A 16,045-nucleotide genomic window follows, 5' to 3' on the forward strand; every position below is an offset into this window, starting at 1 on the left:
ATCTCTAATTATTGATACTGATACCTCAGTCTTATTATTTTAATAGAATACACTGCTTTTCTTGGCTATAAGGAATGCAAACCTTCAGTGACCTATAACGTAACATAAAAATAGAGCGTCAGGAGTCAATCTGCCATAACTTTCTCTTTAGAAGTCTTCTCCAGAGTCAATTAAAACTGGAGTATCTATACACTCTCAACAGAGTTCTAACAGAAAACATCTGTTCAAAATTGAAATTGAAGCAAGTAGCATTTTCCATAACATTTCTAATTTCACTGTATTTAGGCTTCCTGAGCAAACATATTCATGGCTATCTTAGTTAAAACTGGTTCCATTCTGCCAACAATCAATTTGATTGACATATTTACATATCAACTCATCTCATCTTACAAATTTTAAAGTTTTTCATTTAAAATTGGATGCAAGTTGGCATCTTTCAAGAACTTTGTATACGTATATTTTAGGTTCAAACTGTGCATTAGAACATTTTTTAAACTTTTCTAAGTAATAGATACATATCCAAATGTATATTTATGAACTGTCAAATTGGAATTTCATATGCAAGCAGTTGTATTCTCACCACTTCATGTCAGGCAACTATAAATGAAATTCTTTTAATAGTATAAACTGGGTCCTTACATTAGTTAGAAACAATACCAGAGAAACACATAGCTTCGGGATAAAACCACACCAACTTCAGAAAACATGTTACTAATATCTTAATAGCTGTGCTTGTGTCTTTTCTTACCTGATCTTTAATTTCAAGATCCTTTTGAGATTTTGCTTTGTATTCTCTGTGCTCCTTTTCTGCTTCATCCTTCTCCATTTTCGTTTTATTCAACTGAAAGCGCATTTCTCCACACACCTGTTAGAGCGTAAAAACAGATCAATAGCCTCTGGAATCGGCAGAGCAATGCCGACAATTAGATCTTTTGGTGCCCCCTAGAGGACACACAGATAAAGTACAGCAAGACTTCTCTAAGAGTCTTGAATACAGTTTAAGACTTGAAGGCAATACAAGGAATTACTAAGGTTAACATTCCCAATTGCAACAAGGAAATGTTAAGTCAGAAGGACCAGCAGGTAATGATGCTTGATTACCGGAGCCCAATCCCAGGATGCCATGTGGAAGGAGAGAGCCTGCTCCTTCCCTTCAAATTGTTTTCTGACTCTGAGTACCATACATAGTGAGGGCACACATGAACACACACACACACACACACACACACACACACACACACACACACACTTCTCTTTCTCAAACAATCAAAAACAATAAAATAATGAAATGCATAACTAATTGAAGTAAATTTTCAAAATTATTTCATATAAAATAGTTTCAAATGACAGCGGACACCTTTAATCCCAGCACTTGGGAGGCAGAGGCAGGTGGATCTCTGTTTGAGGCCAGCCTGGTCTAAAAAACAAGGTCTAGGACAGCCAGAGCTGTTACACAAAGAAACCCAGTCTCGAAAAACAAACAAACAAACAAAAAACCCAAGAAGTTTTAAATAAATACCAGCAAAAGGCACTACCATCTAAAATTATACTAAAATTCATAATTAGAACAGTTAAAATATGTTATTATTCACACATATGGTCAAACATCCTCTCTATATTATAAAATACAGCCCTGGCTGTCCTAAAACTTGCTCTGTAGACAAGGCTGGTCTTGAACTCAGAGATCCACCTGCCTCTGCTTCCTGAGTGCTGGGATTAAAGGCAAATGTCACTACCGCCCCTAGCTATGAAATATTTCTTTAAAGACTTCATCAGTTAAGTTTTTAAGGAAAATTATAAAGATTTTTCTTTGCTAATACGCTATATTATTGATATTTAGGCATACAATACCAGAATTTACTGTAAACATTACAGACAGCATCAATCATACACAATATGACTTAAACACTGTAAAATAACTTCCAATAAAAGTCATATATTGGCTTTAAGCATGCTCTACAATTATAACTGTGGCCTTCTATATAAGAGAAACACATACACTCAAATGAAGTAACTATGATATATTATTAGATAATTAATACATATAACATCTTTAAAATGTTGCAAAACATCATGTATGCAATATTTTCTTTTTTCTTTCTCTAATCCAGGTCACTGCACATAGAGAAACAAATTTGAGAAATAGAATTACCAGGAAAGTCTAGGTAAAGAACTAATAAGCCTTTGCTGTAACTGAGAACCCATGGAAAGTAGAGTCAAATTACAACTCTTTCTGATATTCCAATGCAGTCTTAACAGTTGCATGCTATCTAATGGTTATTCTTGCCTGCAACTTTTCAATTTGGCATTTCTTCAAAAATGATGGCTTTAGAAGCTTCAAAAATTAGTTCCATCATTTTTGAGATATTAAAATATAGTAAAGTATGAAATCTACATGCCTTCCTTTGCTCAAATAAAAAGCTCTTTAGAAACAATAGGCACTGCAGCAAGACCGGTATGTAGTGAGCAGTGAGAAAGCAGAACAAGAAAGAATGACACACGCATACACACCCACACCCATACCCATGCACGCACACACACATGCACGCACACATGCACGCACACACGCACATACACATCAATCTTCAATGCATGAGAGTTGATTCTTCCATTCAAAAAATTATAAACTGAGCTGGGTAGTGGTAACACACACCTTTAATCCCAGCACTCGGAAGCAGAGGCAGGAGGATCTCTGTGAGTTTAAGGCCAACCTGGTCTACAAAGCAAGTTCCAGGACAGCCAGGGAGGGCTGTTACACAGAGAAACCCTGTCTTGACACCCCCTCCCTGAAAAATAAATGAAAAAGAAAAAATTCTAAACTGAAAATACTAAATAAAAATGAAGAGTTACAGAAAAATCTCTCATTCCAAACTGTTTGGCTTAGGTAGGTCTACGAATTAAGTGAAAAACTCTCAAATTTCTAACATTAGAAAATAACAGTTCTCAACTGTGATTAGCAATGACATCTATCTACGTGTACTGGATAACGAACGTCTGAGTCTAGTCTTCTAAATGATCATTTGATTTTATAATTTTAACTCTCACTTTCTTGGTCCTTTCAGCTCATTGCTTACTGTATTCATCCACAACACTGCGACTTCTTCTAAAACAAGTCAAGATATAATACTGAGCCAGAATTATTCTCTCAGGGTTGGAGACTATTTCACAGTCACTTAGTCTAATGTGTCACTCTCTGATGTTTGAGTCCCTTTGGAGAGTTGTAGGGCCAAGAACTCATTCATTACATCATGACACTTCATAAAAAGGTGTATCCTGTAATGAACCGCAAAGCAGTACCATGGATTTCACCTGCAAACCTACACGTCTATTCCTCGATTCCTTGGCGGATCTCACTTCCATCTCATCTCCAGACAGACACAGAGGTATGCTAGCAAACAGGAGCTTCTTAGATCTCCATCATCAAGCATGAATGTTAGGAAGTGGAGAATTAGAAAGGGAAAAGGGAAATAGCTCTTTTTGTAAGTTGTATGTATAAATTAATGTATAAGCCAAAATAATTCTGATTAATTATAAAGCAACAATGGAATAAAACGTATCAGTATTGGTTATCATGTTATAAAATTATCTGTAAATTTAGTGGTAAAGAATGAATTGATTTCATTTATATATTACCTATTCCAATATTCAGTTTCTTACTAGTCAAGTGATTTACTTGAAATCCAGATAACTAGCATTCTAAAGTTAGTTAAAACCATTAAATGTTTTAGTTCTCACTTCACTGACTAGTGAGACCCAGAGCACAAATGCTGTAGTATTTAAATGTGCACCTTAAGTATCAATAAAATAGGAATTTATGCTAAACTTAAGATTTAACTAAGAATTTAATCTAAACCATTGGTTTCAGAAGCAGATCTAAAATAGACATGAGAGATAGAAATGTTTTATATCAAACATGCCTTTCAGAATATCTTAAACTGTTACTGGGATGGCCAACCTCACACTGTCTGAGGAAAAACAATCACTCCTAGTTAACTAACTCAGAAAGGTAAGTTTTGTTAAGGATTCAACAGTTAAAGCAATATAATTCCCATTCACAAGTCTGTCTTTGTCAATTATTTGGTACAAATTATCTTTGGATTTGCAGTACCACGGAGGGGGGATAGACTCATTAAGTTGACCTTTATTATTCTTGAAATAACAAAACTTTTTTTATTCCAAACTTCTTCCTGACCACACCAGGAGCTTTGGATATTAATAAAAATGGTTTCAAAGTGGATGAGATGGCTCAGACAGTATCTGAAAACCAGAGGGAGAGCCCACAGTGGAGAGAAAACTAACTCTCACCTCCACAGGAGCACCATGGCATGTGTGTGCCTACACACACACACACACACACACACACACACACACACACACACACACACACAGAGAGAGAGAGAGAGAGAGAGAGAGAGAAATAATAAATAAATTTAAACAAAACTATTTTCAAAGAAAATATGTACTTAAGCAATTATTAAACCAAAAAGTTCAGACCTTTGTGACATCCACTTCCTGAGAAGCAAGCTGGTTCTGAATTTCCTCTAGTTGACTGACAGCTGAAATTTTCTCCCTTGTAATCGTTTCTACCTGGGCCTCCAGCTTGGCAATATTCTGAGACAGGATCAACATCTATAAGAGGAAACAAAAAATTCAGCAATGGTATTTGAAACTATGAATATTAAAAAGTCACTTCAATAGTTCGGTGTCTGCACAGCTACTGGGCTCTACATTATTTCTCTGTGGGTTGGATCTGTCCACTTCTCTACATCCTCAACTCGCCTCATCCCCTGAAATACCTCCATCACTCCTATTCACTCCCTGGACTCTAACTTACTGTGAAAAGGCGTAAAATGATAAAAGTGTAAAGGTTGGTTGGAACCCTGAGATAGCAAAGATGATATGGTACGGAACAGACTGAAATGGAGACATTTCAAAGAGGGTGGGGGAACTGGGCAACTCTTAGGTGCTTTCCCACATGGACATTAAACATTAGAGAGGATAATTTAAAGAGAGGAGATGGAGATAGATATAGAGAGAGGAGCTTCCCTTCCCCAAATCAACACAGTGGCTCTCTGCAGTTTCTCTCTCCTGGCAAGTCCCACTTACCCTTCCATTATTTACAGCTCCTCAGTCCTGTCAAGAACCGGATGTGCAACCATCTCCTGGCTTCCAGGAAGCCCTCCTTGACTTCCAGTTCCCAGCAGAGAACACTCCAGGGCTGCGAATCAGCTGCTGTGCCTGGGAACACTTCCACCTGCTCTCTGCACCTGCTTCCATTCTCATGGTCTGCCCATGCCATCCTGCTTGTTTAATGCTCTGAGAGTTACTCTGGCATGTAATCCTACAGCACCTTCAGAGTGGACACCTCACCACACTCTACCTCTGTGTACCACTGGCATGGTACTTAATTATACCGTTTCATTGTTTCTAGCTGTCGGTTTGGTTTGGCTTGGTTTGGTTTTGTTACTTGAAGTTCCTCAAGGGCATGTTCATTAAAAGGCACCAAATGGTCCATGAGTGCATGGATGAATAATTAGGATGAATGCTTTTCTGAGGGAGTCTGCAGGTAGCATCGGGTCTTATTCCCTCTCCTCAGGACTGAAAATGCTTCCTAGTCCTTAGACTTCATGGTTGTGTTGTTTCAGTGATTCAAACTTTGCTGTGCTAACTTCTTAGTTGAAGCTACTAAGAATGAAGGAATGTTACCCTGACCCAGAACAAAGTGTATGGGGATATCTACTTTATCTGCTAAAGAAACGACGATGCTTCAATTCTACCACAGTCCCTGATATGTGTTACAATGTTCTATAATTGAACAGCTAACTAAAATTTTGTCATACAAATAAGCCTATACGAGGTGGAAGAGATGGCTCAGTGGTTAAGAGCACTGGCTGCTCTCCCAGAGGACCTGGGTTCAATTCCCAGCACCCACATGGAAGTTCACGTGTCTGCCACTCCAGTTCCTGGGCTTCTGACACCCTCACACAAACATACATGCAGGCAAAACACCAATGAGCATAAAGTAAAATAAGGAAACTCAACCAAACAAAACCAAGTAAGTCTAATTAAACTCACTGGTTCATACATGCAAAAAACAAACAAGAGGCCAGGGGAACAAGAGACAGTAACGGGAATGGGAAGATGAATATGATCAAGATATATTACATGCATGCATGAAAACATCCGGGTGAAACCATTATTGTGTGTAATTAATATATGGTAATAAAAACTCTCCTAAGTTGTCAATATTGAACAAAAGTGAAGAGTAAGTGAAGAGCTTTACAGCGATAAAATGATGTCAGGTGCCTGCATTTGATTATATAAATAGCATACTCAACACACATGCAAACAATGAGTCCTATAGATACGTTGTAATTTAGAATGATCAACTAATTGACTTTTCTGATATTTGACTTACAGTTATTTACATGTCCTGAACATTAAAAGACTGTCCCAAAACTTAATTTGCACATAGCTTTGCTAATACCAAACTACAAAGTATCTTTATGCATATTACAATCTGCACCAATAATTAAAGGTCAAAGGAAAATAAACAGAGCAAATCAAGTATCAATTTAATTTCCTTAGTTTAAGAACTCAAATTCATGATTATCCATATCATCAACCTGTAATTATAGGTCTCCTGGACCCACATAACAGCAGTAAATTTTAGTGACAAGCTATTAAAACTAATATATTACATATTTATGTGGAGATAAATCTGGTAAACATATTGAGAATGCTGTGTTTCAAGTAAATGTGCAGATATCTATTTTGCTAACTGTAAATTCTGTGTCAGTTTCTATCACAAGGCATATACCAAGTCCTCCCTTCCTAGAACTCCCTTCCTCCAGCACCCATCACTTAGTTCCTCTGCCCATCCCTGTCTGCTCCCTCCTGTCACCAGCTTCCTGAGGCCTTCCCTCCTGTTGTCTCTCAGTCGTCTTCCCCACGCCCACCATCTGGAAGTCAGCGTCAGCCTGCAGGAGCTTCTCCATCCACATCTGCTGCAGAGCCAGAGGTAACACAGACAGCTGCAGCACTGCTGGATGTCCAAGGTACTGACATCAGGTAAGTCCTTTAAACTTTGACAGTGGCAAGGAAGAGACAAGGACACCTAGGCTGGGAAAGCTTGATAGAAATTTCTGCAAAGCGGTTTCCAGGACATTGCATATTGCATGAAGTGGCAGAAAAGAGGCAAGAAAGTAAGGATTCTGGCAATGGGCTACTGTCAAGGGAACCAACTAAGAAAACGTGTGTGCTGTGGGGGGTCAAATAAGCATATGATGAATGATGGGGTGAGCTAACAAACCAGAGCGGCTCAGAGCAAACCAGGACCACTGCTGAAAGCAAGAGACAAACTCACAGCAGGTAATCTTCATGGGGTGATGCAAACATGGGCCGGTAGGCAGAGACACCTGTTCTCCCAGAGCTTCCCACACAAATGGAGGTGGGGGAGAAGGCTGATGATTAAGTCTCTTGAGTGGCCCTCCTGTTAGGAAACCAAGAGCACCTGCTTCTGCACTAACTTTACCAACCTAAGACTCACAGGGTAACGAGTAATTTGTCACTGTCCCTATTAGACTGTATTCCAAAGCTTGGCTCTGTGTGTGTGTGTGTGTGTGTGTGTGTGTGTGTGTGTGTGTGTGCGCGCGCGCGCATGTGGGTATGGAAATACATGGGTGCACATTCACGCTGAGGTCAGAGGTCAGCCCCGGTGTCTCCTTCATTCACTACGTACCTTATTTTTTGAGGCAGAGTCTCTCGCTGAACCTGGACTCACAGACTCAGCTCCTCGGTCCACCGAGCCCCAGGGACCCTTTGTCTGCAGCCCCCAGCACTGAGACTGCAGGCGCACACAGCCACGGCGCTTCATCACGTGGGGGCCGGGGGCCAGACTCATGCTCCTGCAGCAAGCATTTTACCAACCAAGCCATCCCCCTGCCCCAGAAAGCAGCTTTGAAAAGCAAATTTTTTCTTTCTGACTCCATAGCTACAGTCGGATCCCCTGACACTGCCTCCTTTCTGTGTATCTACGCACACACTATATACACATGGATTATACTATTTAAAAATGCAATGAGGAGACTCCCTTCTCATTTTGTTTCAATAAATACCTCACTCGATACTTGGCGTTGGTAAGTTTTTATCCTGGGCATGTACTTCAAATCTGCTTGTGAAACTGTAGAGGACCGAGAACAAGAGGAAAACTGCAAAGTCTCCTGCAGGAGAGGGTGTGGTGGTATTGTGTTCCCCAAAATATTGTGCACCCTAATAAACTTATCTGGGGTCAGAGAACGAAACAGCCATTAGATACAGAGGCTAGAAAATGGTGGCACTCACGCCTTTAATCCTAGCATTCCAGAGGCAGAAATTCATCTGGATCTCTGTGAGTTCAAGGCCACATTGGAAACAGCCAGGCATGGTGTCTCACGCCTTTAATCCCAGGGAGTGATGGCAGAGAGCAGAAGGTATATAAGGCATGAAGACCAGGAACTAGGCTGGTTAATCTTTTAGGCTTTCGAGAAGCAGTTCAGCTGAGATCCATTTGAATGAGGACTCAGAGGCTTCCAGTCTGAGGAAACAGGATCAGCTGAGGAAATGGTGAGGTGAGGAAGCTGTGGCTTGTTCTGCTTCTCTGATCTTCCAGCATTCACCCCAATAGCTGGCCTCAGGTTTGATTTTATTAATAAGAACCTTTAAGATTCATGCTACAAAAGGGAAGGAGATGGAGAGGAGGAGGCAAGGACACGGCCAGGAGGGACAGAGAGGCATGCTTGCTAGCTCATAGCGCATGTGTGCACTCAGAGTAAGATCATGGTACCTGTGTCTGAGGCATCTCCATTACAACTACCTAAGCCGATCATGCAGAAACTTCAGCGATATGGGAAGCTAGGTACTTTCCTAGTGTTGCACATGTATGTACATTTTAGTCCCTTTAGAGAAAGAAATGCATCAGATTTGGAATGATGGAAATTGGATTACTTGGATTAATTTTTCAGGCCCCTGAAATGAGATTAAGAAAACTAAGCTACTTTCCCAAGTTCATTCCCAATAACACATAAAAGGTACAGCTCGAGTTTGTATTCAAGCCTATCTGTCTATACTGACACACAGGTACAAGAAAGCTGTGAGAGTATGCTTACTCTCACACTGCTCATCCCCTAAAATAAAAATGATAATAGGTACAGGCTCAGTTTTACCCAATGCCCACCATAAGACAAGAATTACGACATTTTCAAAGTGTCATCACATTTGATCCTGTCAAGTGCTTGATACATTCGTCACCCTGAAGATTAGACAAAGTCCCCGAGGGCCTTTGGGCCAACTGGACTTACTCCCCCATCTTTTTTCTCTGAGGCAGTTCTCCCTAACGAGAACACCCGGGTGCTAGGGTTGGCCGCCCCTTACTCTCACACCTGTACTTGTCCTCAGGACCAGACCTGAGCTCAAATGTCTGCCAGAGCTCACTCCACTGGTGACAGGTCTGCGTCGGCTGACACCTTTCCCCAGGAAGTGCCCACCAGGGGCAGAGTCTTGTACAAATGCACCTGGCATACCTCCATCACAATTCATTGCTCTTTTTTCCTTCCTTTTCAAAATTCTCATCCAAGTGTTTCCTATCATGAAGCCACTGAGTCAAATGGTTTCCATTAAACAACCCCTTCCCAAATAAAAATACCCTAGGTGTGAGCAATAGCTGTTTGTGTGTGTGTTTGATTCTATTTTCTCTCTCACACACACACAATAGCCAATTCAAAACTACCTCCCTCCATGCCTTCCTCAGGCTGAACAGAGGCCTCTTCCTTCCTCAGCTGCTAGGATTCTAAATCCTACCTATTCTTTGGAACTCAGCTAACTAGCACCTTTCCCACAGGGCTTGCCAGGATCACTTGCAGGAAGGGATCAGGTCTGACCTCGGCCTTAGCCCTGCCTTCCCAGTGCCATGGGGCCTTCTCTCCCTTCCTTGTACGCTATTTGTACTTCATTCATAAATATCTATTTGCACATGTGCTAACGTGCCAAGCAATGAGGATGTTAGTTCATACATGCAGAGACTCACAGAAAGTCAGAGAAGGCAACGAGCCACAAGAATTTGCAATCAACTGAATTAGGGGACTCCATAGAGCAGAAGCTGGGTTTGCTTTGGGAGGCTCTGATGGAGCCTGTTTCAAGAACTCTAAGAGACCAACAAGAACAAAGAAAGACTCCTCTGGCTAAGAGGTGAAGCCCACTCAAAATCTTAAATAAAACCAGCCAGGAGGTGGTGGCACACGCCATTAATCTCAGAATTTGGGAGGCAGGTGGATCTCTGAGTCTGTTCTACAGAGTGAGTTCCAGAACAGCCGAGGCTACACAGAGAAACCCTGTCTTGAAAAACAAAAACAAACAAACAAAAACTCAAAGCAACCAAACCTAACAAACAGAGTAGATCGGTCTGTCTGAACGGCTGGAGAAGGGCAGGGAGGTCAGTGTGGTAGGAACACAAGGAAGGGATGAGAATGAAGAGCCGGAGGGGAAAAATGATGGCGACTCTATGTTTTGCTAAAGGATCCTGGTTTATCTGAGGCTGCAAGGAGACAAGGAAGGCTTTTCAAGTAAGAAACTGGCACACTGAGCTGTGCACCACAGAAAGATCAGGCCAGCTGTGGCTTAAGGAACAAGTGAGTTGAGGATGGTGGTGAAGACGCCACAGGGGCTGCAAGTGCCATCGGGGCGACAGGGAGGGCGATGGGAAGGAGATGAAGATCAGAAGAGCCTAGACAATGACCGGGAAGGGGCTCCGTGAGGTGGGAAAGGGCAAAGGAGGGAGACAGCACAGGAGGCGAATAGTTTAACTGGTTGCCACCCACTGCCTTCAATTCTCTTTACTAAGTTTCTCTGCTGAGAGTAAGGGAACTTGGGGAGAATAAGCACGACCTGAAACAGTTCTGAAAAGCTGGGACCATGATGCTATCGCTGACTGGTTGCCATAACTAACTCCCAGTGATCCTGGAACCATGATGCTATCACTGCCCCTGGTTGCCATAACTAACTCCCAGTGATCTCCTGGGACCAAGATGCTATCATTGTCCCCAGGATGCCATAACTAACTCCTAGTGATCTCCTGGATCCAAGATGCCAAACCTAACCCCAACCTGATCTCCTGGCACACAATTCTAATTTATTAACAAGGTGATTTTCCTCACATATTCATATCATTACAAGACTGTAAAGCTATTCAGTGGTTCAATGTCACATTTGGATGAAATATCTAGTACTCATGTGGATTTTAAGAGCATGGGTGATTTATCCCCTATATACTTCACACTTCAGAATCCACCGTTCCTCCTAAGTCCCCTGGCTCTGCTGCCCGGCGGCTCCAAACCCCGACCATGCACAGAGCTTCAGTTCCTGCAGGTGTGTGTTCTTCCTGGACGTGACACTTTCTTCCCCTGAACTCAATTCTTCCCTGACCGTCCCTCCACCTTTCCAGGCCTCACTTCAAAATCCTCCTGACAAAAAGTCTCGCAGGACTGTCTAGGCTTGAGAGACTTTCACTCATGGACGCATCTGCTTAGCAGTCACCTTTCCCTGAAGCCTGTACTTTAGGAGACAGCAGCATCGGCTCCGTGACTGCATCCCCAGAGCCTCCAATTCTGCTGCTGAGGCTGCAAAGGTCAGAGACGCACAGGAGGCCTGCAGAAGGCTCCAGGAGAGCTGGCGTGAGACGCAGGTGTGCACACCCCCACTGCAAGGAGCTCTGTGATGCCTTCCCGTGACTGACTCTGTGAGCCAAAGCCAGCCCTCCCCTCAGGTGCGTCCCCACGGTCATGGGAAAGTGTCTGCACGGTACCTTAGACTCAGCATCCTCCCTCTCCTTGGCTACTTCTTTCTTTATCATCTCCTTCTCCAGAGCCCGTTTCTCTTGCTGAGAGGCAAGTTCCTTTTCCAGTCTTTCTGTCTGCCTCTCCAGTTCACTCTTCAGCTGCTCACACTGGATCAAAGCCTGCCAGACAAGAGCATGAGAAGGACCTCAGGAGTGAGAAAACGCACCAGGGAGAGATGAGACAATCACACTGGAGTGCTTTTAGTTAAGACAGTCAAACCCTCTCTGCAGCCCACTCGGGTGACTGTTTGCCCACACCACTGACTGCCATAGCAGTGCGCCACCCATCACACTAGCTCACAGGTTTCCATTTCACAGCTGAGGCTACGAGCTACTTCTTTGTCATTAAAAGTATCTTAATTCTTTAAATGACAAATAGAAAAATTTAAAGCAGATGTTGAATACTGTATTTTATTAGCCATAGACATCTATTAATACTCTATTAATAAAGCTTCCTTAATACAACTATGATTTAGTTCACTCCCTCAAACACAAGCTTACTATCTGCTGTCATCAGGATGGATATCTTGCAACAGCAATAAAAGTTCATAATTGAAAAAAAATCACAATTTTCCTTTGATCAAAATCACCCACTATGTTTCCAGAAAACAAAAACTCTCTCCCTTCCTTTGGCCATTATCTATAATGTCCAACAATGAAATGGAACTTCAAATTATAATAAAAATACCTCAACCTAATTAAGCTGCTATGGTATCTCAGTCTTATGATAGCACTAGCCTAACCCAGGTCTCACAAAGCTCACAACCTATATGATTATAGGTTGGACAGTCACATTGATTGATAATGGAAATTGCTGTAGAATAACCCTCTTGTACACTGTAAAGATTTGTCACTTGAAGCCAGGCGGTGGTGGCGCACGCCTTTAATCCCAGCACTAGGGAGGCAGAGGCAGGCGGATCTCTGTGAGTTCGAGGCCAGACTGGGCTACCAAGTGAGTTCCAGGAAAGGCGCAAAGCTACACAGAGAAACCCTGTCTCAGAAAACAAAAAAAAAACAAAAAAAAGATTTGTCACTTGAATTGTTTAATAAAATGCTGATCGGCTGGTAGCTAGGCAGGAAGTTAAGCAGGAAAGCCAAACTGAGGATGATGGGAAGGAGGGTGGAGTTAAGGAGTCTCCAGCCTGATACAGAAGAAGCAAGATGAAAATGCCCTACTAAGAAAAAGTACCAAGCCATGTGGCTAAACATAGGTAAGAATTATGGGTTAATTTAAATGTAAGAGCTAGTTAGTAATAAGCCTGAGCTACTGGCTAAGCATTTATAATTAATAAAAGCCTCTGAGTAATAATTTGGGAAGTGACTGCTGAACGGGGTGGGGCAGAGAAAAGCCTCTGACTACAGGAAATAGTCTCCATGCACATTGTTAGACTTTATGCACAGTTATACTGCTCTTTGCTAAAAACTAACTATAGACTGAAAATATCTAGGATCTGTGAACTCTCCTTCCTCCATCTAGAAGAGATTCACCTGTAGTTCTTTATTTTGGAAAGTATCTGCTATCCTAAAGTATGACAGCCAATTTCAAATGTGTCTGGTTAGCCAAAACAAATAATTCTGATTTTAAAAGGTTCTCCAACAGAGTTAATGCCAAGCTAAATCCCAGCAGAATGCCTCACAAAGGAAATTTAAAACTAGATCGTAAAAGAAATGAAGAAGTATATTTTTTCATAACTGAATCCCTTGGAGCCTGAAATACTAGGAACTACTGAATTCTGTGCTTCAAAACACAATTGTGTTAGTAAAAATTACTTTCCATTAATCAATCTAGTAAAAACAAACAAACCTATAACTTTTACTATTATAATGAACATTACTGGTCTGAGTAAATAAAATCAATATATCAAAAAAAAAAAAATTCCCAACTGAACAACAACGTAGGCAGCAAGATCATTAAGTATAAGACAAGCAAGAACACCTGAGAAACCAGCATAACCCACACAGCAGGGGTGGAGGGATCCAGTCAGCAGGACAGGAGGAAATGGTCCTCAGGGCGGAAAGGCCAAGCCATAGGCTGTCCAATGGAAAGCACAAAGTGGAGTTGTAAGTCACATAAGCAACCGTACTGACCACGACTGTGTGACAGCCTTCTGCCTCCTGCCAGCCCATCAGCAAGAGGAGCGCTGAGGAAAACCTTAGGTGACAAACTGGTTATGACATCACCAGGTATGTAATCAATGGTCACACATTTTAAATAGCTCTCATTTGATTTACCTTTTTTTTTTTTTTGACATTTATACCTGGTTACAATGAAAAAAAGCAGTAAGATTTAGTAACACTTGGAAATAAAAAATTTAGTCGTGTGTACATGTGTGTAGTGAACATACACATATATGTTGCATATGGAAGCCAGAGTCCTCCTCAACCACTTCTCTACCTTAAATTTTGAGACAGGGTCTCCCACTGAAACTGGAGCTCACCAACCAGACTGGTCGGCTCTCATGGCCCAGCAATCCCTGTCTGCCCCACCCCAGCCCCACATTGGGAGCACAGATGCATGCTGCCTCATCTGGTTTTTGATCGGGTGTTGGGATCCAAACTCAGGTCTTGATGCTTGAGCAGCAATCATTTTACCCTCTGGACCTAAATCAGGAGCTTGGAACCCCTGAGATCTAAAACTGTCTCTCTCACACTGGACCTCACCTGAAGCTGAGGGGTTCCTAACCCAAATACTTACAAACTATTGCAGGATGCTACTCCTTGTAATTCAAGGCTCTCATGTATTAATTTTGAAGACCCTCAGCTGACATGAGGAAACTCAATTCTCAGAGGGCCATGTCACCACTAAGATGACCAGGTCTGTGGGTCCTGCGCTCCATTTTTCCTGGGGGATCTGGTGTGGTGGCTTCTCCTTTTCCTTACAATGGCTGCCAGCCTTGAGGATTTGAGGAATTAAGCTTTTCCAAGCCAGTAAATTCAACCCAAGATTCTTCCTCTGCAGTCATTTCATGCTGTCCCTATCAACATTTATTTTGGAACATAATTTATTGGACTTAGTATTTATAATTGTAGTTTTATTAAGCCAAAGGTAAATATTACCATTATAAAGGAGTCAAACATTTTCCACAACAAAACTGACATCTGTCAACTAAATTTTAAAACAGGAAACCTATTTAATGCCATCTTTAATTTCCCTTCCCAACTGTTATGGATAGTTTCCTAGAAATCCCAGGGAAAAACTCATGAATAATAAATTAAGATATTATGAGGATTTACTGTTTACTGCTATTGAACATAAAATTTGAAACTTATGAATATGAATTTATTTTTATGAAACAAGCCCATTAAAATATTATTATCAACATTCTTAAGCTTCTTACTTATGAATAAAACAAGGTATTGATTTTAATTTATAAATACTTGTTTATCAGAACTGTGTCAATAAGTCTACACTGAGACTATTTGCACAAGCATGCATCAGCGACCATGTTCTGAGATATTCATCATTATGTAATTTCACACTTACATAAGCCTAAATGTTCTAGGTCATGTGACTACCTCTGAAGCAATCAAGAAACACTCTGAATATGAAGTGGATGAGGCTACTGCTGGTGTACTACTACACAGTTTCACAGTGATATATTATATATATGTAGAAGGGATACATTCTAAAATAATAATAAACAATAGAACAAACATGGACGCCAATAACACATTGCTTTTTATTCCTGAGGCTTACTTACAATATATAACTGTATATGTCACATTTTAATGCATCAGTTAGTGTGCGTATCCCAGTACTATCACAAACAAACCTGTTAATACTACTATTTCAGTAGGTGATAGGAATCCCGTCACCTCTCTTACGATCTTCTGGGGGCCACTGTCCTGTATGTGGTCTGTCTTTGTCAAAGGCATTCATGCTTGCTTTTGCTTTGCAGCAGACAATGAGCTGCAAGGAGCATTACCTCCGTGCCCGCGACTGAAGTCCAGTGCTCAATGCTTTTCTCATCATTTTTTTCCCACTCCAAGTGCACCAGGCTTGTTCTTTTGGGCCACCAACCAGCTCCTTTGAATGCTGTCTAGCTTAGCACATTTCTGGCTAGCTCTTTTAACTTAAATTAGCCTGCTTTTCTTTACCTACCTTTTGCCTTGGGGCTTATTACCTTCCTTACTTCCTGTCTATATGTCTTCCTGTCTCTGTCTGACTGGCTGGCA

General features: G+C 41.4%; 1 protein-coding gene across 6 annotated transcripts in view; it reads right to left on the reverse strand.

The window, feature by feature from the left end:
- Positions 1-16,045, reverse strand: part of Sdccag8 (SHH signaling and ciliogenesis regulator SDCCAG8) — a 204,989-nt gene that overhangs the window by 147,877 nt on the left and 41,067 nt on the right. For all 6 annotated transcript variants that reach the window (XR_005092993.1, XR_005092992.1, XR_003734112.2 and 3 more), the window contains exons 10-12: positions 11,837-11,989; positions 4,495-4,629; positions 749-865 (exon numbers count right to left, since the gene is read on the reverse strand). Coding sequence is in view for 3 of the 6 variants with exons in the window: in XM_037211197.1 (XP_037067092.1) it covers positions 749-865; positions 4,495-4,629; positions 11,837-11,989 (405 nt within the window). In the remaining 3 variants the exon portion in view is untranslated. The remainder of the gene's footprint in view (positions 1-748; positions 866-4,494; positions 4,630-11,836; positions 11,990-16,045) is intronic.

This window comes from Peromyscus leucopus, chromosome 15, assembly GCF_004664715.2.
Source record: "Peromyscus leucopus breed LL Stock chromosome 15, UCI_PerLeu_2.1, whole genome shotgun sequence".
NCBI classification, from domain to species: domain Eukaryota; kingdom Metazoa; phylum Chordata; class Mammalia; order Rodentia; family Cricetidae; genus Peromyscus; species Peromyscus leucopus.